Genomic DNA, 23,778 nt, shown 5'->3' with positions numbered 1-23,778 from the left:
GCAGGCTTGCAGAATGTGCCCTTTGGTTGTTTAATTGATGGACTCAAGTGTGGCAGCGGTAGTGAGGTTGGCCCAGGATCGGACATTGTTTCGTTCTGCTGTGCATGGGATCCCTATGGGTCGGTTCCGACTCGATGGCACCTGACAACAACAACAATTAGGAAAAAGGGAGTGGTTTTGTAGTAGTGTTCTGTGACTGCGTTTGCTTCTTTTTTTTTTTTTTTTCTTAATACATTGTAGGCAGTTTTTATTAAAGCATAGAGGGTTTGCCTCATTGTTTTATTTGATCTCAAGTAACCACTGTTGTTCAGATCTCAGAATTTTGGTGGGTCAATAGTTGGGACCGGGTGGACTGGGCTGTTGAGTTCCATGTGGGTTTGGCCAAAGTCATGATACCAGACACAGGAACAAAAGCTGAGTCTACTTGTCCATTTTTGGAGTCTTGGTGTGGCGCTGTGGGATAATGCGTCAGACTGCATAGTCTTTTAAACTTCAAGGTTGGTGGTTCAAGCTCATCAGCTGCTCTTTGGAAACCCTATATAGGGTCGCTTTGGGTTGGAATTGTCTCATTGGCACTTAACAACAACAACACTGGTCTATCTTGCTGCTGAGTCAGTTTCACCAAACCCCTGGTGGCCTAATGAGACTCTCATGAACAATGTGGAGAGCTCATGAAACCATACTTCACCTCCATCCTCAGGTAGATGCACCAGAGACAAAGTTTCACGTGTACCGTATGCTCTCCATCTATACTGTTCATACACATGATCATTTCAATATACGGTCAAAGATCCTATTAAAAACATCTCCAGTGAGAAACTGTGGGTTTGTTATGGTAACTTATAAATTACCTGCTTGTGAAGTCATTGTCTGGTGAGGATTTTTCCCAACTTGTGATTTACTTTTGTGTCCATAACATTTCTATAGCTTAAGAAGCCAGGGAGGCCAACTGCCCGGGTCTCTTCAACACATCAGTTGTACAGGAAATAGGGGGCCAGGGCATTGGCAGAAGGTGAAGAACCTTACGGATCTACAAATCAGTGTAGAGTGTGGTCCTTCATTAGCACCTGTCTTTTGTTTCACTATTTCCACATGTCACAATCCAGCCACCAAAAATATAAACCAAGACTTGCCTATGAACTTATTTTGTTTACTGAAACTTCATCTAAATTTTCAATGACAATAACAGCAAAACTGGTCCAGTTTCACTGCCCAGCAATGGGTCATTGTTTAAATGGACATGCCACGTATTAACTGAAAATCCTGCCGCTTGAGATAACATATAATGGTGTGGAGTCGCGGTATGGTTAACCCCAAGGAAAGCATGTTTGACTGTAAGTCTGGGCTGTGTGTGACTCCTCTCTGTGCATGTACATAGGAGGGAAAAAGCTTATCAATGCTTTTATCTTGAACAGTGGTCCCCTGGCTATTGGAATTTCAGGTGTTGTTAATTATTTTTTAAATAGTTCTATTACTTTCCAGATTTGCTGCTCTATGCATCTATGTATTTATAAGTAGGAAAGAAGTAGACGTAAGGAAAGGCAGCTGCTCTCCTGGGATTCCAGTGCTTACCCTGCGGCCAGGCTGCTCCACACAGGCTCAGCCCACTCCTACTCCTGAGCGGAACTACCAGCCGCTGTGTACTCTTGTCGTCTTAGTTTGTAGTAAAGTAAAACAGAATCTTCTGTAGTTTCGTGCTTTCCTAATTGCAAATACGTAGGTTTGATTCTTAATTATGAAAGAAAAAAACGGAGTGGTACTGTCCTTTAAAGAAGGTAATAAATGTTGTGAAATCAACCTCTGGTGGTCTTATGCTGCCCTGGTTTGGGTAGGTTGGTAATCCCTGAACTGTGAATTATTTTGTTGCGTATTAGAAGCATTGTCTTGTCTGCCTCTCAAGTAAGTTTTTCAAAGAACAAGAACATTGATGGTTTAAAGATGGCTCCATAGGTCTTTCCTTGGTCTGGCGTGTTCTTTTGGATGAGGTGAATTCAAGATGGTATGGCTTGTTCCTTTGGATAGATGAAAGTGCACTAAACTCTCGGAAACATTTTTACTAAATTATTTAGTATTAGCATGTGAGTAGAGATTTTAATGGCAGGAAGAGCGTTCCTAAAACTGAGCAGGCCAAAGCACAGACACTTACGTTGCTGGCAATACTAAGGCAAAGTGTATTTTCAGGAGAGGTAACGAACAGTGAATGAACCCTGGTGGCGCATTGAGTTGCTAATTCTGGAAGCTCAGCAGTTTGAACCCACCAGGTCCTCTGCTGGAGAAAGATGAGGCAGTCTGTGACCATTAGGATTTACAGCCTCCTGTGTCACATTTCTGTGTCAGACTTGAACTTGTGTCTTCAAATCTATGTCAGAGGAGGCAAAGGCAAAGACCTGCAGTGGATTGAAAAGACCTAGGAGTTATACGGTTCCCCTACCTGGGCTTCATCAGAGGATAATCAGCCTGACCTGCCAACTGCTTTAGCCTTCAGGGTCCCATACAATTATGTCACACCTTGGGGGCTGACAGCCTTCAGGGTCCCATACAATTATGTCACACCTTGGGGGCTGACATCAAGTAGCGGAGCTGGAAGGAAAATCCTCCCATCAAATAATCTCTCCTTCCCCTCTGGCCGTTTGCACTAATAAAGTATAACAACTAAATGAGTTTAAAGACAAAGTGATTTTATAACAAAAGCACAAGTGGATGGTGCTGTAAGGTCTTAGATATTATATATAATTATATTAAAATTGTGTATTTATCATATAAAAATCCTGAAGACGAAAGTTAAACAATTCATGGTAGAGGAAGTTAGGGCCACATTTACATATGCATGTATTTTGTTGTTGTTGTTTTGCTTAATTCTAGTGAAAGTCATTTGTTTTCATTTTCAAACAGTTTATTTAAAGGGTCATTGCACGGATTTGATGTACACCCACTCCTCAATTATCAACAAGGGTAGGTTCCAAAGACCAGCTCGTTCTGGGAAAATGAAGTGTGACTACTTTGTTATGTAACTACCAAATCACATCATTACTTTACTGCCAAATTACATCATTAAATAACTGCCAAACGACTGAGAATCATGGCCAAACCAAGCAGACAGATAACCTGAACTATCAAAGCCAGTGTTAATCTCCCCTAGCAGCTTGGTGTTTGCTACTGCCACAGGACCGTTATTAATGCGCAAAGTAGTCGAAAAGCATACTTTTATACCATTGCCATAAATGCAAACTGTCAGATAGTGAGATAGTTGGTAAGTGAGAAGTAGATCAAGTGAAACCTACATTTTTCTCTACTGTTTCACCCTGCCTCCTCCTCCTCCTCAAGTCTTGCTAAAAAGTAAAAAAAAAAAATCACAACCCAAAAAAGAAACCCCATAAAAATCCTAAAGACAAAAGGTTCTAAGCAAAAGGAGGAGACATAGTTAGGAACCTTGCTTCTCAGTAACTCAGTTTGTCTTGGGTCTAGTCTGGAGTATGATTTAAGTCCTGTACCAAAGAATTATCCATCAAACAGAGGACCCTAGGACCATTAAGGGCGAAGAGCACAAGCAGAATGTGGGACCCTATCCAGAGAAGCAGTGACACCAGAGATGGAGGCAGAGATGGGGACATGGAGAGAGGGAGTAGCTGAGGACTCTAGATTCATGGAAAGAGAAAGACTGAGTGCTGGTGGCCAGAAGGCAGGCTTGCAGAATGTGCCCTTTGGTTGTTTAAATTATTATATATTCCTGAGTGGTTTTGTGTCTCCTCTTCCTCCTCCCTACCCCCCCCCCCCAAAAGAACAGAGGGAATAGAAGCAAATACTGATGAATGGTGATCCATAAAGGAGATTGTAATCATTGCAAATCTAACTTGAAAATTTGTTTGCTTTTGAGGAAATTTCTTGATTTTTAAAACTTTAAATTTAAATCTTAAATGGACAAATTCAATGGCTAATTAATAGGTACTCTGAAATGTGTTTTAAAAAAAATAAGTTTCCTGGTTGACATTTGAATACATTATTGTCTTACACACACAAATACTCACAAATTGATTTACAGCCCTGGAAACCCCATAGGCGTGTCAAGGTCTTCTGTGCCCTGAAGAGTCTCTGCGTTGCGCATGACAGCAATCAGCCAGGCTGTGCATGTTGTCCTGCCCCATCCCATGATTGTGGAATCTGGAGGATGGTTCCACAGCTTTTCACCAAGTGGGAGATTTGCAGTGGTGTCACTGGTTGGTCAGGCCAGACTTGGACCTTTGGGACCTGCACCAGCTGCAGTTGCATATGGTTCAACCGGACACTACACAGCTCTTCCTGTAACTGTGTATTTGTTGTGTGTGCTGGGTTTTGATTACCACAGCTGAGTGTCATTTTCTCGCTCCATGACATTCTGTGCAAATAGACCCTAAATAGCCTTCGCTTCTGAGACGAATTTGTTTTGTATTTTTTGGTCTCCTTAAGAGTTGTTGATGGATTCATGAGGAGTAATCCCCCACTTTGGTAGGTTGATAGCGTGATGGTATTGTCAGCTTCAACCTTCAGTTGGAAAAACAATGAATGAATGTGGCCAAGCTTACCGGAATATTTTGATGGATTTTTTTTTTTTTTTTCTTCCTTTTCAGTCTCAGATGCAGACGTCAGTGGGAATTGTACCCACCCAAGCAATTGCAACGGGCCCCACTGCTGACCCGGAGAAACGCAAACTGATACAGCAGCAGCTGGTTCTCCTGCTCCACGCCCACAAGTGTCAGCGGCGAGAGCAAGCCAATGGCGAGGTCCGGGCCTGCTCCCTCCCCCACTGCCGGACCATGAAAAATGTCCTGAACCACATGACACATTGCCAGGCCGGAAAAGCCTGTCAAGGTGGGTGCCCTCTGCCGAGGTCCTGGTGACGAAAGCTTAGGATGGAATGGGTCTTTATCATTCTTCAACAACTCTTGTCAGCTAGGTAGCAGCAACTTACGGGCTGCCTTCCTTTCTGGAGTAGCCTAGAACATGTTGCTCTCAGTCCCCCAAAAGGACACTTGCCTACTGTGGGAATGGCGGTTGGGTTATAGAACATGGTGTGTGTGAGTGTCCACTGGCTGAGACTGCCCTGTGTGTCTGATTGTTCTGCCTCTGTCACATCTCCAGCACTCGTCTTCATCAAGACATCTAGGTCCTGGCTTTCTCTCAAGCCATGTAGGGCACACGCACACACATGCACACCCCCACCCCCGAATGCAGAGCATCTGTCTTACAGCTGTTCTTATATTCTGACGACTGGGCCCCCTGCCTTATCCCTCTCCCTTCTGCTCTTGAGGCTCATCAGGAGGAGAGTGACATTGTCCTGCTGGCTGGCTGTCAGCTTTGAGGTGACTGGGAGCCATCCGGGCAGCATGCCATCCTGTTGTGTCCTTCATCCCTCTCTTCCGGCAGACAGCTCTCTACCAGAGAGGTGTTTCTGATCAAAAGTTGTACTCCTCAAATCTTGTTCTCTTTCCTTCTGTTCTTATGGGTGCTCATAAGACTTGAGAAATCCTCTCCCCAGGACACCTGTGAGCCCCCAGAGTAGCCCACTTATGAGTGAGAAGCAGGCTAGACCTTGAGAGCGAAATGGCAACGCCATGGGGCTGAAGTGAAGACAGATAAAGTACTGTACACAGTGCCCGGGAGCCCCTCCGACTTTCTGACTTCCCATTGGCTTCTCTGTCTGTTGGTCTTCAACTGCAGTGCTTTGCTGATTTTCACCTTTAACATAGCTCCAATTTTTCTGAAAATTGATCTTTTGACTGCTGTTGCTCCGCATCTCAGGGTCAATAGTTTTTGTTTTGTTTGTGGGCTAAACCGTAACCACCCATCATCCATAACATTGCTTCTGTGGGAAGTTTTTGTTTGGAATTCTCCCCAGTTGACTTACAAACGTTTTGGGAATCAGCCCGTTTGTAAGTGGAGACTACTATACTGTGTAATGGTTACACTTGTTACCATTTTCTTATGGACTCTGGCATTATAATTTAGGTATAATGGAAAGTGTGACGATTTGGATAGAAAAATAACATCTCGTTGTTTTTCTGGTCATAGTTGCCCATTGTGCATCTTCACGACAAATCATCTCTCATTGGAAGAACTGCACACGACATGACTGTCCTGTTTGCCTCCCTTTGAAAAATGCCAGTGACAAGCGAAACCAACAAAGTAAGTGAGCACTGGGGGTAGAGAGTGATCTCTCTAGAGAAACCAGAGGAGCAGGGAGGAAGCAGGGCAGCGAGGGTCCGTGAGGTCAACATGGAGAACACGGGGTCATGCTGAAGAAGCAGGTGGACGTAAAGGACGTGATAGCTGTGGACTTTTATTCCCTCCCTCACCCCATTGCCCACACGTGGAACTCAGTTATAGTGGAGCAGTAAACAGAGAGGGAAGCCACTTTGACTAATCAAACAGCCAAAGTCAAGATTCTCCACATTCCTTTATGAAGGCTTCGTATCTGAGGTGTTGGAGGTGGCGTTAGATCGTTGTTCACTGCCTGCAAGAGTCGGGCTGATGTATGGAAGCCCCGTGCACAACAGAACGGAATGAGGCCCAGTCCAGCGCCCTCCCCACACTGGGTTGTGAATCAGGCTTTCACTGGCTGGTTTTCAGTTCACTGTAGTGGCAAGGATCTTAGAGGGGAAATATCCCAAAGTGAGTTTTGAAGTTGTTCTTGAAGAGCCCGTCAAACTGGGTCAGTCTTATGTCCCACAGACAGCCCTCTGTGTAGCTGACAGTGTGTGTAGTTCAGGCTTAGAGTCTTGGCTCTAGCAGCAGCTGCACCCTCATCCCTCCCCTCATTTTACTGTCTTGAGTCAGTTGTGCAGCCCCAAGCACAAATGGTGAGCCAGTGGCCCGTTAGTCCTGAGCACCAAGCAGCAGGAAGGATAAATGTGGCTTCCCATTCTGCTCTTCCCCGTGGTTTCATAGAAGCAGCTCTACCATTGGTCAGTTCCGAGGTGCCTTCCATCTGTTGCCCTGTCGCCGGACAGCTCCCAAGCAGCTCTTCCAGCACAGCCTGGTTTTCATCTCATTCATGCCATCCCTCCACCCTATCCTGTGTGTGTTTTACGTGTTCATCACACTCATTCTTCTTGACCATCTTTCTCAAGCCCCCATGACCACTAGGAGAAAACACGCTCTTTGTTTTTCTGGTGGCTTCCAAGTGGCGGGATGTCATGGGAAATTGTCGCAGAAGGCCAAGAAACACACTATTCTTCAGCGCCCCGTGGACCCCACGCGAGGTCTCACCCTGTGCTGAGTAGCCACTTATAAAGTTAGTTGTGGTTTTTTGTTGTTGTTGTTGTTTTTCCATTCATACATACCAATTTTCCAATCTCTTACATGGTGAAGTTCTAGAAACCTGGATCTTTTAGAACCAGATATTTTTCTAGTAGGATACTGTTGGTTTTCCTGTCAAGTCACTGTAAGACTTTTAAAAAGAAAGCCGAGTGTATTGAGATGTTTACACATTTCAGTCACAGATTTCTTAAGTGCTCCAGCGGCCCTGTGCAGTGTGGCTTCTGTGTGGTAGGAATTCATGAACAAGTGTGTTGAGAAACACCGAGCAAAGACTTACACTTAATGTTTGGTGTGAGGTGTGGCTTCTCTGGGACCGTTTGGTGTTTCTTATATACTACCATGGCAATCATAAACTTGCCATTTCCTTTGTTTTTTAAGAAACATTTATGTGGTTTTAATTTTTAAAAGTAAAAGAAACTTATGTGTGTATGTGGTTTTGTTTTGTGTTTTGTCTCTGACATCCTCATGACTCCCAGAGTGCTATGAAAAAGTGATTCGGTGCGGACTCTCTCAAGTGGTAAACCACAGCTTATCTATTAGTCATAACGCAAGGTGCAGCCAGGGTGGTTTTATACAGCATGCTATCATAGAGAAGAGTTAGGTGGTCTTTGTTCAAGGGTTTGGTAGTCTCTCTTGAAAGACACGAAAGCACTGAATTTGTACATTTGACATATTGTTTTAAGTTAGATTTCAATTTGGAGTATGTACTTTCGACTCTAGCTCTGTAGCTTGGTGAGTGCAGAGTTGTATGATGTGGTGAGTGAGGATGTTTTGACGGCATCTGTTCTGTAAATTTTTGTTTCAGCTTTCTTAAAGCTAATTGTGCTAATGATGTTCTGACCCTAGACTCTAGGGTGAAACATGGGACTTCTCCTTCAGGAGTCTAAGGTTTGGTGCCTGAGACAGAGACGTGTTTAAGGTGGCACATTGACATTGGCACTTGAGGAGCGGGAGAGATAGGATAGGTGTTGAAAATAGGGACGACGGTAGGAGGAGCAGACAGAAACCAGTCAGGATGGTCTTCTAGCCTTGAGAACTATGAACACGTGGAGTGAAGTTGACCGAGTCTGCTTCTGATAAATGACAGTCCTGGATAGCAGGGACAGTGTCAGCAGAGCTCATGGTCTGAGGGGGGTAGATGGAGCCAGATTCGGAGATTCATGTAAATAAAAGGGGGGTTGGTGAGAAGCCGCCTGGGGAGAGTTTGCTGAGAACCCGGGCCTGCACCTTGGAGAATGTCCCCAGGTGCCCCTTGCAGTGATGCTTTCTTGGAGCACACACCACATAGACTATAGCTCCAATACCTTTACTGATGTATCTGTTGGGAGGAAATGCCTGAGCCATTGTGAGCTAATCTGGTGTTCTTTGGGATGAAACCCAACCCCTGTGTTCCTTTTTTGGCCTTTGCAGAAATTTTGTATGATTTTGTTCTTTTTGAGTTTTTTTCTAGCAATTCTGTAAGTCACCAGTCATAAGCCATCCACCCCGGTGGCAATGTTCCATGTTTATTGAATTGTTGGGACTCCTTTAGGCTTACTTACGCCAAGTGGTCAGCCTTGGTGATTAGTTCTAGTAGGTTCTGATGGCTCTGGCTGCACAGGGTCTGTGTGGGCTCATGTCCTGCCCCCTGGGAGGTTCTTGCTCCTCAGAGTACTGTGCTAGGTCAAGCTTTGCCATTTGGAGCCCTAGAAGCTAGGACCTGCATGTTTACAGAGCAGTTTGCAGTTCTGGTGCTCTTGACAAGCAGTGTCTGGGATGGAGCTGGAGTGGCGGTTTGGGGCCATTTGGCCATAGAATTCCAGTTGCACATCTCATGAGGAAGTCCAAGTGTAGATTGCAGTGTCTGCCCTGCTCTGCCCTGTCCTCGGATGGGCCCTATGGGTGTGGAATCGATCGACGTCAAATCGACGTCCTCCAGTTTTTGAAACTCTGACCTTTCAGAAGCAGTTAGCCTGCCTTCTGAGGGCCTTTGGGTGGGTTCGAGCCACCAACCTTTTGGCTGGTTGTTGAGCACTTAGCCGTTTGCTCCACCACAGCCTTAGACTTGGTCATAGCCATGCTCTGGAATACCTGCTATCTGAGCATGTCCGTCAGCTTGGTGGTCATGTCCCAGCCTGGCTCTTTGTTCCGTTCTTAGGGAACTCTGATGGTTTAAAATGCTTTCCTTATATTGAGCAAAAATCCGTTTCCTTAAAATTTCTTCTGCCCATAGTATAGTTTCTTTTGGGTGCCCAATAAGTATGTGCTGAACGGTCCTTTTGGTCTTCTGGAGAGCTCTTCAGAGACTTCTAGACACCTCCTGGCTGCTCTGTGGTGGAGATAGGCCAAAAAGCAGTGTTGCTTAACAATCATGGATGTAAGGAATGAGCTGGGCCTTGGTTGGTTGTGGTTTAAGGCGTAAACAGTCATCAGTGATGTCATGCATCAGAAGAACTTTCCTGTTCTTCTGGGTAATACACTATTGCTCCCTGCTGAACCTCTTGGCCTCTGAAGAAAGCCTTCTAGTTGAGGAGCATGGATAAATGCTGTGCAGGTACGTGTATCCTGCCAGACACAGCCTGCTTGGAACATTCTTTTCAGTAGGATTCTAAGCCATAAGGCTGTGGTAGCTGCTTTGTCTCCTTAGCTGTGTCCTTCCCTCCCACCCACAAGCCCTTACAGAGCCTTAACATTTTATTGTATCCACCTTTCATGGGATTTCTCATTGGGACCTATTTGCATTGAGAATGATTGTCTGGATTAATTGACCGTGGCGAGCTAGCAGTCTTCGTCTCCTGGAACCTGTCAGTGGAGTAGTCCCATGAGAGAAGGGCCAGACAGGGGAGTCCTGGAAGAGCCAGCTCTGAAACTTGGCTTTGGCTTTCACAGGTGTTGGCTTCCTAATTTTGCTCTAACAGGAAGGGAGATGGGGGGGCTAAAGTGTAACTATGCAGGTAGCTGTTCATCAGCAAGAGAAATCATCCAGGCCTGGGGTATTGAGACTGTATGGCTTCAGCCTCTAGGGGCTGGTACTGTGTCAGCAGTGACCACAGGTTGTAAGAAAGAAAAGATGCAAACGTGATGAAGACAAGCAGCAGGTTTTCACACATAAGGAGAGGAAGGTCAGTAATGTGGAAACCTGACCATATTTGTATGCATTTAACACACTTGGTATATGAAGGCACACAGTTTGCAGTGCTACAAGGGAGGGCTTTGTGACTGTCATTCATCCAGTAGACCGGTGGCAGGACTGGCCATGCACAGAGGGGGCCTCCCCATCCTGCGGGACGTGTGGGATGGGCAGGATTCTCTCTGAGCCAGCGTCCGGAGCTGCAGCTTGGTAGTCACCAGGTGAGTCACTGTTAGATGGGTTTGTTGTCCCTCTTGACAGACCATACACTCTCTGAGAATAGACACCAGTTTTGCTCACAGCCTTGCTCAGAATGCTAGACAGTCAGAGGAGTATGTGCTCAGTTGACGTGAATGAAAGACTGCGCATGGCAGAGAGGCACTGTGGGCAGTCAGGGAAGGCCCTGTCAGCCAGATGACCAGGAGACTTGTCTCTCTCTGAGGGCTGTGAGCATCAGGAAATGGCAACGCAGAATTCCTGAAGGCTGTTCCCCGTCAGTCAGCCCCCTGCCAAGACACACACGCACACACACACCACCATCACCACTAGTGAGCGTCCACAGACATAAAATACAATGGCCATGCCCACAGCTGGCATAAGTGGCCTTGGACTCAAATGGCAGTCATTCTAAGGGGGAGGAACATTCTGACAAAATGTGTGGCGTTTTGGGGGATGCAGATGAAAGTGGGCTGTGCTCGGAAGAAGTCCTTCTTAAAAGCACAACCATTGCATCTTAACCCCAAAACAGACCACAGAGATGCCCTTGTCTCTCCTCACTTCCTCACCACCCTCAGTTGCTGTATGTAGCAAATGTTCTAGAGGACGATTCTTCCCTGCTGTCCACAGAGTGATAACCTATTATCCCACCATTTTTTTCTCTCCTCTTTACATCATGGTTCTACTAGGAAATTTAGCATGTTGGTTTTGGAGTATGGTAGGCGCATCAAGTTTAACTAGTAGAACAAAAATACTTTTAAAGATACTGTACATGACTTTTTTTCAACTATGCACTTGTCGTAAGCTGTATCTTGGGAATTGCTTTTCATTTGTAATAATGAGATGCTTAGGGTGCAGTTGTGTCTAATGAGTGTTAATGAGTTTGAGATCAGAATACCCTTCTTAGAAAATTTAATAATATGGGATATGTAATTACCAAGAATTTTTTTAAAAACACATTTAGGTTTAATTACGTTGCTCTGATCAGTGGTTGAATATAAGAAGGTTGCTGTTATACATAGTGGAGTGGATTTGAATGAAGGGCGCAGTGATGGTGCTTTATGGATCAAAGGTCACACATTGGATGCCAGTTTGATAGGCTGTTGTTGACAGTAGGACACGGAAGTTTGGGGAAAGTTGGAAAGAAAGAAACTTCCTAAGAGTAAGAATACGTAGTGGACTCTGACCGTTCTGTTCCTGGGTGGGTGTGCACCATATGACAACAGTGAGCGGATGGATGGTGAGTAGGTGGAGGAGGTGTGGGTGGCAGGCACGTGGGTAAGTGGATGGGTAAATTGAACTTGAAATGACCAACTAAATACAGGTTTGGGGTCATTCCTCATTCAACTCAGAAATCCTTGGAATTTGAGTGTAACTTTGGTCTTCTGAGGCAGCCAGAGAGAATGCTCTTTTGTTGAAACCCCCCACACACACACATAAACACACACTAGGCCTGTGTCTGCATGAGACAGAGTTGGCTCCTGACTCGCAGCAGTCCTAAGGTTGCACCTGGATGAATGAAAATGCAGATGGAGTCACCAAGCCCTTGTTGTTGTTAGGTGCCATCGAGTTGGTAACAACTCATAGCGACCTTGTACACAACAGGACGAAACACTGCCCGATCCTGGGCAAGCCTCACGATTGTTGTCGCGCTTGAGCCCATTGATGCTGCCACCAAGTCTTACTCATCTGTTAATTTCAGCCTGACCAGTCAGTCTATTGAAAACAGCTCATGTCTCCAGAGAGCACAGCATGTGCTCTCCTGTGTCGTACACCTGTGGGGGAATGTTTGTTGTGAATCCTGTTATCGTATACACAGGTTTCAGGGAGATGCAGTTTTGTTGTTTGGAAGCCCACTCCATAGACTTCTATAAGTAACAAAGATAACCAACTTGGTTATCCCATCTGTGCCTGAGCAGGTGAGTAGGGAAGGACCCGGAAAGACCGGCAGCTCAGAGGGGACACAGCCCCACATAGTTTTTTTTGTTTTTTTTTTAATTTGTCACACATTGGCCCCTCTCCTGGAACTGATTGCACGTGAGTCTGTACGCTGATGCGTATTCATTTTGGTTATGGGCTTCTCTGTGATTTTAGGGGCTGCTGCTTTCTAAGATATAAGTTAGACTTTTCCCTAGCTTTGTGTTTGTCCCTTAACTGTTGTAAGTAAGAATAAACGAACAGAACAGGGTTCTTGCTAAGCCCAAATCCTTTCTCGGAGCCTTGTCTGACAGAGCCTCTGGGTAAAATTGTATTTGGTTCTCAGTCATTTCGGACTCATTTGCGGGCTTCTCCTTTTTACTTACCTTGTTATTTTTCTCTCTGTTTGTGTTCTAGCCATCCTGGGATCTCCAGCTAGTGGAATTCAAAACACAATTGGGTCTGTTGGCACAGGCCAGCAGAATGCCACGTCTTTAAGTAACCCCAACCCCATAGACCCCAGCTCCATGCAACGGGCATATGCTGCACTTGGACTACCCTACATGAACCAGCCCCAGACGCAGCTGCAACCACAGGTTCCCGGCCAGCAACCAACACAGCCTCAAAGTCACCAGCAAATGAGGACCATCAACCCCCTGGGTAAGGGAAGCCCCACACGACCCTCCCTGGTCTAGATGTGGGAGCAAATGACAGCCCAGGCTGAAACCCACCACCGTTGATAGTCAGAAGGATCCAGGTCTCTACGATGGTGCAAGAGCCCTGCTAGTGTGGTGGGTTAAGCATTCTTCTGCTAACCACAAGGTCAGAAGTTTGAACCCAGCAGCTGCTCTGCAGGAGAAAGATGTGGCAGTCTATTTCTGTAAAGCTTGGCAGCCTTGAGAAACCCTAAAGGGTTGTCCTACTCTGTCCTATAGAGTGGCTGTGAGTTGCAGTTGGCTCAGCAGCAGTAAGTATGATGGTGGCATGGTGTCTTTTTAAGTGGCTGAGATGAAAACCTTCCACGGAAAAGCTGAAGTGTCTGATGCCAGGAAGATGGCACATGCTCATTCATGAGAAGAATCCCATTTGTGGATGAGCCGGGGTTTCTGTTGACTGCTTGCTGGCCTGCCTTTGGTGGGCAGGGCTGTGCAGTGCATTTCCCAGGACTCATGTCGCAGATGCCTGAGGACTCTGCTGGACTCTGACCCTGACACTCTGAAGAATGACCCAGGGGGATCTACTGACCCCTCCCGCCTGCCCTGATAGTGACTGCTCAGACTCAGGCAACCTAACAAGACTCAGAAACGCTTCTTGTCTCAGGCTTCTAGCAGTATCATCCCGTCTTCTCTTGTCAGTTGAGGCCACTTGCTCACACATCTCCCATATTGCTGGCTTAATATTTGTCTTTATATCGCACGGTCCTGTTAAACTTAGACGTCAGTTAAGCCGCATCGGCTGTGAAGTCAGGTTTGTGGTGCTGGTTAGTATAAGTATTGTACTTAACTATTCAAAGTCATCCAGTTAGAGAAGCTCATGTATTGCTTTTTGGGAACTGCTCCCCTAAAGAATATCTTGTTTATACTTAGCCATGGAGTTATGACCTAACTCCACCCCTTATTGACAGAATCTCAACTTCTTCCTTTAAAATGAAGTCACTGGACAAATTGACTCCTAATGTGTTGTCGTCGTCATCCGTCCCCGCCCACCCCCCCACCCCCCAGCTGCTTCTCTGTCATTTTATTTTCTGTAATATCCACAGAGGTAGATGGTAGGTCAGTTTCATGGTTCAGGCTCTGGAGGTAATGGATCCAGGTTCCCAGCTTGAAACTGCCTCTGGGTTGCCGTTGAGTTTTACCCACAGCTGCATAGAACCCTTGTGCCAGCCTCCACAGAAGTGCCTGTGTGATCCTAGGTCAAGTGCAAATCTATGTGCAGGATTTCACTGATGCTGAGCACACGCCTCCCAGAACCCCTCTGCATAAGTCATCTGTTTGTGTGTTGGTGTATTGGCTACCTGGTACCAAGTTTGAAGCTTGTGGTTATCCTTTAGGAACTGGTTGATGTCTGTCTCTTATTTTAAAGGAACGAACCCAATGAGCATTCCAGCAGGAGGAATAGCAGCAGATCAGCAGCCCCCAAACTTGATGTCAGAATCAGCTCTTCCAGCATCCCTTGGGGCCACCAAGTAAGATCCACATTTTGGTTTGCTCATATTATAGGAGTAATGGTCAGACATGAAAGTGGGCCATGGGAGTTCCCAAGGCTTGGTGATTGGAAAACAAAAGTGGCAGAGAAACCAGTTGAAGCAGGCTGATGGGTAGTGAATTGTTTTGTTTAATTATAAATGTAGAGCTGGAATAGAATAAATACTGTTTACATCTTGTTATGTGAGGGGCCTTCAAAAAGATTATGGAAAATGAAATGAAAAGCTAATGTTATTTCTCTATGAACAGTTGAAGCCCTTTTGTGTGTGCGTCCATAGGCTCTCTTGACGTATTGCACTTTTTAGTAGTCTTGAGCTGTTGAACAGAAACCTTCCTTCAGGAAGCCTACCAGAGTCATTTCCATGGGTGGATGAGTCTCCTTGTTTCTGCCTTAGCCCGCTGATGAATGACGGCTCAAACTCGGGCAACCTCGGGAGCCTCAGCACTATACCTACTGCAGCCCCGCCCTCCAGCACCGGCGTTCGGAAAGGCTGGCACGAACACGTCACTCAGGACTTGCGTAGCCATCTCGTGCATAAACTGTATGTACCCAGGGTTCCTATGTGGTATGAATATTTTTGACCAAAGGCATTGTGACATTTGCAGTTTCATGAATGTCTGATTACATTCTTACATCATCCACCAATCCTGGGGTGACAGTCCCTGTTTACTGAACAGGGTCACATGCTTATTTTAGGGACCACAGCTATCCCCACAGCTTGGGCAGACCAAGGATACCTAGGCTCCACATTCCAGGAACATCCATACATCTGTGATGCTCTGCACCACAGAATGACGTGGCTACAGCCAAGCCAGCCTGTGCCACAGAGCTCTGGGACTCAGGAGCAAGGCTGGGGTTAGCACAAACACTTACTTGTCTTGTTTTGTGACTATAGATTATTGCTGTGGAGAACCCTATGGATTGAGGCTGAGGGGCTTTCTTGAGCAGTTAGCTTGTAGGTGCAATTAGCCAACTCCAGCATACCAGCAATCGTGCAGATGGCATAAGACCAGGCAAAGTCTCATTTTGTTATACTCAAGGTCGCCATGGGTCAAGAGCTGACTCAGTGGCAACTATCAGCAACCACACGTGTTCATCAGATTCTTTTTTTAAATAGTTTAAAAATTGGGAATTTAAAATCCTATCATTCTTGCGACTGACACAGCACGTGCTTGAGAGTCATTTGTGGTGGCGTGTCTGGCCTGCAGGTAGGTTGACAGGTCATTGTAGGGACGGCACGCCATTGGGCACATCTCCACTGTGTGCTGCCTCCATCATTGGTTATTTTTAATATCACGAAGGATAAGGCAAGATGGGAGATCTTGTAGTTAGGATTTGACCGCTTTTAGAGAAGGCTGATGAGGCATGTTGTTCTTCTAGCGTCCAAGCCATCTTCCCAACCCCTGATCCAGCAGCACTGAAGGATCGCCGCATGGAGAACCTGGTAGCCTATGCTAAGAAAGTGGAAGGGGACATGTATGAGTCTGCTAACAGTCGGGTAGGTTGGCACATGATGTTCCTACCGCTACAGAGTGGAGGTCTAATTTGTTAACTGCGAATGGGAAGCACCTCACCTTCAGGAGAATGACCAGGGAGGGAGGCTTCCCAGTAGAAGACAAAATAAACCATAAATATAGGCACGTGGTGGTGAATGAGGTATATGAAATTGCATTACATCCGTGGGATTGACTCTGAGGTAATAGTCGTAGCTGACATCTGTAGCTGACAGGTGGACACTGAGGAGAGGTGTAGGTGTGGGATAAAATACAGCATGAGTTTTAGTACCTGCTGTCTTGATGAAGTCCACTGAAGTCACAAGAATGTGGGCCTTTGGCCTATCGGTTACAAGTATGAACACTTAACGTTGGCAGTGTCCATGATTCTCCCAGTTCATGAGTATGTTAGAACAAACGGACCATTGTTTTCTACAGTCTTCACTGCTTCATATGGAATGTTATTGCTTTTTAGGATGAATACTATCATTTATTGGCAGAGAAAATCTACAAGATACAGAAAGAACTAGAAGAAAAGCGGAGGTCCCGTTTGCATAAGCAAGGCATCTTGAGTAGCCAGCCAGCCCTCCCAGCCCCAGGGGCTCAGCCCCCCGGGATTCCACCAGGACAGCCCGTTCGACCTCCAAGTAAGGGTCTCATTCCTCCTACTAGCCCCTCATCAGTTTGTGTGTGTTTTTTCCCCTTTGTGTTTTGGATGTATTACTAAGAAATTAGAATTTTTGGCTATATTTACACGTTGAATTTCTCTTATGGGAAGACTGTCATCTGAAAACACCACGATTTAGGACCTGTTGACAGTGTTTCTCTTTAAATTTGAAGACCTCTTAAATAATCAGTTTTGTCTCCCTGCCGTTGCAGATGGACCCATGCCCCTGCCAGTGAATCGCATGCAGGTTTCACCAGGTACTGCACAGTCACTGTGAATCTTGTTTAACTTGCAACAACAGTAACATCTGTTGAGTTTGTTCTCTTCCCTTCTGTTTTCTTCGTAACGTTTATTACTCTCCATTCATTGTGACTGAAATTCATTCCATGGACAACATAAGTCTATTTGGATATTTGAAGATCAAGACATGGATAGAAAAAGGCAAGGAAGTAAAAACAAAAACACAAAACAGGCCTGCATTCTTGGTAGGGGGTGGTACTGTTTCTGAAGGTGTGAAAAACTGCAAGCCAGCAGGTGCTGGGCGCTCAGGGCCATGTGAGCACAGGTGTCTTAAGCCTGGCCAGGTGTCTGCTTGTGGAGACAGACAATCTGTACCTGGTGATTCTGCTCCAGGTTGTCCAAACAACTTTCCAAGGCTTTTTCTCCTTTTGAGGTTCGATTGTTTTTGTTTGGTCAAAGCTGCTGTTTTTGTTGCGAGAATTCAGAAAGGCCCCATTTGAAAGTGTTTACAGCCTTTGGCAGACTGAGACTTGAGCCGTAAGTTGTTTTTACAGATTGTGAAGCAGGATGGTGGTCCAGGGGCTTCTAAGGAAAGAGGCCTTGATGCTGTGTATAGAGGTAACGTGGGACGGTAGAAGGGCCAAAGTCTATGCCTACTGAAAAGGCTGTGGCAGATGCAGGGATAGTAGAGAAATCGTGTCAGGGGTTGGTTTTGCTGAAACAGGAGAGAGTGAGCCTCAAGAAAGTGCTGAAGGGTCTGCTGGGGATGGCCTGTTCTCTGGTCCCTGTGGGAAGATACTACTTGTTGGCTAGCTGAGGTAGCAGTTTAGATATTTCATAGTGAGCTAAGCATCAACCTCTCTCACCAGCATTTGTATGGTCTTATGTGGTTTCTGAATTCATCTTTGTCTCCTAATGAAGTCCTCAAGGACAGAGGGGAGGGAAGCATTGGTGTAACAGGCTGTCATGTGAGGTAACATGGAAGGTAGTGCCGCAGACGGCAGGCCTTCTCTAAGAGCCGCCTCACAGCTGCACCTGTGATGAGACATCACCTCCCTGAAGTTCTCTCAAGAATCCTGGTTAGAACCTAGTATCTGTCCTAAGTCGAACCCCAACAAGCACCTACCTAGTCCTGGGAGCTTATAGAGTATTGTGGGAACTTAGAACTTGATACTGCTCAGGACACACTTGCCAGTGGCTGGCTCTTTCCCTGTGGAGTTGGTGCGTACCTGGGAAGGCAAGGGTAGGTGGCAGAGGGGGAAGACAGCCCCGGTCTGGAGAGGAGGCTGATGCTGAGAGCCGCTGACTCCTGGGTGCTTTCTACATGCTCAAGATGTTTGGAAAGTTAAAACAAGAATTTGAGTCTTAGATCACGGCTTCTAGCAATGAATGGAAAAATGTAAAATCCTGGGCTGCTTAGAGCAGGCTTTCTGCAGAAGAAGACAGGAGCCAGGTGCTCCAGAAGTCACTCTGGCGGGCTGAGAGTGACGCACTTGGGACAGCGGATGATTGGGGTGCAGTCCTGGGGCGGCCTGGGCCCTCCCCGGCTTTCTCCATGGGCATTGTGCCTCCTGAGCCCCAGATCCCTTGTAGCTCTGATTTTGCATGTTGCATGTGTGCTCCATCTTACTCACCTGCACTTTGTTCAAACTGCAGTTCTGCTATGCTGTTGATGCCTTGTCTGATAAACCCTTGTGGGCCTTTTTTACAGGGATGAGTTCATTTAACCCAATGTCTTTGGGGAACGTGCAATTGCCACAAGCCGCCATGGGACCACGGGCAGCCTCTCCCATGAACCATTCTGTCCAGATGAACAGCCTGGGGTCGGTTCCAGGGGTAAGTGTTTTGACTTCCCTCTGTCATGCCTGAAAAAGTCCAAACTTTGGTAGATAAAATTATGTGAGTAATGAAATTCATATACAGTCATGAATCGCTTAGCATCCACAGTACCTTCTGTGAAATAAGATGTAATGTGATTTAGATGTTGTGAACACTTTTCAGGCAGTCCATGGATTACAGAAATGTTCTATTGCTTAGTCTTCCTTTAAATCAAATTTGTACTTAAACTGGATTAGGTATAGTTCATATCTAACGTCAGTTTGACTTATTGTAAAGATATAGTGTACCGTTCTATGCAAAAAAAAAAAAACCACTTGCAGTTACACCGCAACATCTTTTAACATAATACTGTAGTAGTACCGTTTGGTTGCGCTTGCAAGGTAGCACTTATTTATTATTACAAAGCATTGTACAAAGGGGAGTCAAAAATTATCTGTACTCCGGTTATCTTAAAACACATCCACAGCTGATGACAACTTGAGCTTGCACATGAAATGATTCTGTTGAATAGGCCAGTGGCAGTGGATTATGTGGCAAATCATTTGCAAATCAGCCAAGTCTTTGCATATGAAATAATATCGTGGTAGACTTGGGCTTCAAAAAGTTTGTGCTAGATGGGTACCGAAACAATTCATGGAAGAGAATAAACTACTGTTTGGACATCTGCAAACAAAATTTGGACCTATACTCGAAGGAAGGTAAAAGTTTCTTTTAAGAAATTGTTACTGGTGACGAGACATGGATTCATCACTACGAGCCTGAGAGTAAATGGCAGAGTGTTGAATGGAAACATCTTCATTTGTCGACCAAGAAAAAGTTCCAAAGTCAGTCGTCAGCTGGAAAATTGATGCTAACACCTAAACTTGGCATCCAACACAGAGGACTGCTATTCAAGGGTGTTGTGATCTCACATGAGCATGTCTGTCCGCAAACCTCGGCCCACACTGGTGCCACTCTGCAAAAACTTGGTTTTGAGGTGTTAAGGCATCCTCCCTCTAGTCCTGATCTTGCTCCCTCGGACTTTCACCTGTTGGGTCCCTGAAAGCAGCCCTTCAAAGACGAAGTTTCACCTGTGACAAAGAAGTGAAGATAGCGGTGCATTCATGGCTCACAGCTCAACCTAAAACATTTGTTAAACAAGGGAACATGAAACTTGTTTGCAGAAGGACCAAGTATATTGAAAAGCAAGGAGATTCTGTCAAAAAATGATGCATTTGTCTTTTCTAAAAGTTGATTAAAATAAGTTCTACAGCCAGAGTGCGGATAATTTGGGACTCCCCCTCTCATGTACCTTGAATTTTTAGTATGTTAGGCTGTGTAGGGGTTGGGACCAGAACATGACTGTATTGTCTGATAATCATATGGTACTTGGTTCCTCAAATTTGAGTTTACTGTGCTTCTCTAATTGTAGTTTTCTTTATTAGTAAAGTGAGAATTATGTGGTCATTGTTTCTTTTTATTAGAATGACACTTTCATAAGGGCTTTGAACCTGGTGAGAAGATAGGGATCTTGGTTATATGTCCAGAAAGGAATTGTCCGCGTCTTCAGACACTTAGAGCTGATTCGCTTCTGCTGCTGCTTTAATGTCTTAGAGAAGTAATCAGATCCTGCACAGGGGCAATGGTGGCTCCTTAGGGAGAGCTTACCAGGAAGTGTGTTGAGTTCTTAGGGAGTGGTGGCTCTCTCCCCACTTAGGAAGGGGAGGGCTAAACAGTGCGCCTGGGATGTGCACAGGTGGGCCATGTGTTGGCCCCTCTGAACAGCAGCCCCGGGTTTCCTGCTGTTTTTCAGATGGCCATCTCACCTTCCCGAATGCCTCAGCCCCCAAGCATAATGGGCGCACACACCAACAATATGATGGCCCAGGCGCCCACCCAGAGCCAGTTCCTGCCGCAGAACCAGTTCCAGTCATCTAGTGGGGCCATGAGTGTGAACAGCGTGGGTCTGGGGCAGCCAGCAGCCCAGACAGGAGTGTCACAGGTACTGTTCCCTGGCGAAGTCGCTCACAGTTCCTCCCAGTGGTGCGAGCAGACCCCATTTGATGGAATCCAGTGTTCCTGACTCGGCATTCCGTTCTCCTGTGCCTGTACCTCCCCACCCCACCCCCATCCATCTGTCCTGCTGTGTGTCGCTGGTTGGGAATTACACTTTCACATCTCAAGTGAATGTCAAGTAAAAATCTTGGTGTGCATGCACTTGTTTGTTTTGACTTGAGAGAAGAGAGTTGTCTTGTTCCCTTTGTTGGCGTGTATTAAATTCTAGCCTTCCCATGGGGTCCTGAGGGACACTGGGACTGAAGGGGCAGGAGGAAGAGCCTGGGGCCTCTGTTGCCTTTGTGCTCAGCCTTCCCTGTCCAGTTCACACCGACTAGATTGTTTGACTGACTCTTCTTGTTGCATGTGTTTAAAGAAGGATGCTTTTCTATACGTCTTACTGCCTTTCTTCTCTTTTATTGTTGGAGTGCATCAGGTTGCTGGTGTGTATATATGTATATGTATTTAAAACCTGTCAAATCTTCTGAAAAGTTAAGACATATGCATAAATTCTTGAACGTAGGTAATACTGAATAAACTCAGTAAATATATTAGAGTTACTCATGAAATAACTATTGGTTCTTACTTTCCAGACATTTCTTTGCTCTAGAGCAGAGGTTGGCAAACTTGTTATGAAGGGCCATGTCTTAGCTGTCTAGTGCTGCTCTAACAGAGGTATTAGGAGTGGGTGGCTGTAACAAACACATTGATTCTCACACAGTTGATGAGGTTAGATGTCTAAATTCAAGGTATAGGGGAAGACTAGCTCTGTTGGCTCTGAGGGAAGGTCCTTGTCTCCTGTCAACATCTGTCAGCTCTTCACATGTCACGGCATCAGTTTTCCCCTGGCTCTAGGAGCTTTCCAGCACGGAGAACCCAGGCCCAGAGGACACGCTCTACTCGCGGTTCTTTTCTTCTTCCTTGGTGGTGGTAGTAGGTCCCTCTGCTCTCTGCTCACTTGGTCAGTCGCTTCTGTCTCTAAAGGAGATTGACTCAAGATGCCACCTAATCCTGTAGAGCACATCCTGCCTCCTTAACAGCATAAAGGTGAGGGTTACAACACATGGGGTCCTGGTGTGATGCTGTAGAGTAAGCACTGGACCCCAAGGTTTGTTTGAACTGCTTGGTCACTGGTTCAAACTTAACAGCTGCTCCTCAGAAACCTATGTAGGAACTGACTTGACAACACTTAACAACAACAATGCTGGCCATAGGGATCTCTGTCTTATATTGTAGCACAAAAGAGCCATGCATAAATATATCAATGTGGCTGTGTTCCAATAACATTTTACTTACAACAGCAGACACCGAGCCAGAGACGGCCCAAGGGCCCCTGTTTACCCACCTCTGCTCTAGAATATTGCTTTCAAACCACCTGTGAACTCTGGTCAGGTGATTGTTGGGCCCGCAGATTGAGGTTCAGTGTATTTGGGTGGGTCTCAGGTAGGGAGTGCAGTGGCTTCGTAGGATAAGCCCTAGATTGCAGACCACAAGGTCGGTGGTTCAAGCCCACCAACTTGCTCCAAAAAGAAAGATTTAGAGCCTTAAAAGCCCGATACAGGATTGCTGTGAGACTAAACCAACTCCGTACGCTTAGGGACAACAGCAGCAACAGGTGGCTGTATCTTTCACAAAGGTCCCAAGTGATTTTGAAGCATGTCTCCATTAAGAAACACTGCACCAAAGCCTTTTTGTGTCACAGTAAAATTTTCTTTTTTCACCCAAAAGGAGAAAAACCTTTTCCAGTGGTCTATGCTGTGGCTCTGTGCCACCGAGCTTGTGGCTATTATGCTGGGGTGTGGGTGTGTGTGAGCCAAAGGTCTTGGTGGTTGTATGTCTAATCAAAGCATGGGTCACCCTTGTCATGGTCACCCTGTTGAGAAGTATGTGGTTGCCAGTGTGCACCTTGGTGAATTTTCACCAAGAGATCACTCTTACAAAGCCAGCAACTCCTACCAGGAAGCCACACTCAGACCTGCCAGCCTGCTATTTCTTCAACTCGACTGTCAACTTTTCAGAGCAGGGAGGTGATATTAACCTGCTCTCTGCTCTTCTCTTCAATTAGGGGCAGGTGCCTGGGGCTGCTCTTCCGAACCCTCTGAACATGCTGGGCCCACAGGCCAGCCAGCTGCCTTGCCCACCAGTAACCCAGTCACCTCTGCACCAGACGCCCCCTCCCGCCTCCACAGCCGCCGGCATGCCGTCTCTGCAACACCCAACACCGCCTGGGATGACCCCTCCCCAGCCAGCAGCCCCCACACAGCCATCAACTCCTGTGTCGTCTTCCGGGCAGACTCCTACCCCCACCCCAGGCTCGGTGCCCAGTGCTACCCAGACCCAGAGCACCCCAACGGTCCAGGCCGCGGCCCCGGCCCAGGTGACCCCACAGCCTCCGACCCCTGTGCAGCCCCCATCAGTCCCGACCCCACAGTCATCGCTGCAGCAGCCGACATCTGTGCACGCCCAGCCACCAGGCACGCCGGTGAGCGCCAGGAGAGACCCTCCATATTCCAGGTTGTCAGGCAGTTGTCACATCTTGGCGCAACCTGAGAAAACAGGCTTGTCTCTCTTTAGGATTTGCTTTTTAGCCTCAGCCTCCCTAAGTTGTTATCAGGAGTCAACTATGGGTCACTGTAGGAAGCTATTCGGGAAGTGCCTTGACCCAGTTCCAGTGGTTTCTCTCTAATGTCGTGTGGCTTTGTTGAGCACACATGCTTCCAGTCACACGTGCTTTGTTTGCTGTAGGCCTTCTTTACAGACTAGAA

The 23,778-nt window shown here is 46.3% G+C and overlaps 1 protein-coding gene across 2 annotated transcripts in view; it reads left to right on the top strand.

Moving 5' to 3' along the window:
• CREBBP (CREB binding protein) overlaps positions 1-23,778 on the top strand; it is a 134,724-nt gene that overhangs the window by 81,769 nt on the left and 29,177 nt on the right. Inside the window, exons 4-14 of one of the 2 annotated variants that reach the window (XM_006874874.1) lie at positions 4,605-4,845; positions 6,046-6,159; positions 12,953-13,195; positions 14,618-14,720; positions 15,135-15,281; positions 16,121-16,238; positions 16,709-16,880; positions 17,113-17,157; positions 18,852-18,976; positions 20,772-20,960; positions 23,079-23,495. In XM_006874874.1, coding sequence (XP_006874936.1) covers positions 4,605-4,845; positions 6,046-6,159; positions 12,953-13,195; positions 14,618-14,720; positions 15,135-15,281; positions 16,121-16,238; positions 16,709-16,880; positions 17,113-17,157; positions 18,852-18,976; positions 20,772-20,960; positions 23,079-23,495 — 1,914 coding nt within the window. The remainder of the gene's footprint in view (positions 1-4,604; positions 4,846-6,045; positions 6,160-12,952; positions 13,196-14,617; positions 14,721-15,134; positions 15,282-16,120; positions 16,239-16,708; positions 16,881-17,112; positions 17,158-18,851; positions 18,977-20,771; positions 20,961-23,078; positions 23,496-23,778) is intronic. The other variant, XM_006874875.1, reaches the window with a different exon arrangement.

Source organism: Chrysochloris asiatica, unplaced genomic scaffold, assembly GCF_000296735.1.
Source record: "Chrysochloris asiatica unplaced genomic scaffold, ChrAsi1.0 scaffold00305, whole genome shotgun sequence".
Classification (NCBI taxonomy): Eukaryota; Metazoa; Chordata; class Mammalia; order Afrosoricida; family Chrysochloridae; genus Chrysochloris; species Chrysochloris asiatica.
Note: the sequence above shows the minus strand (reverse complement) of the source record. Positions and strands in the feature narration are given on the sequence as shown.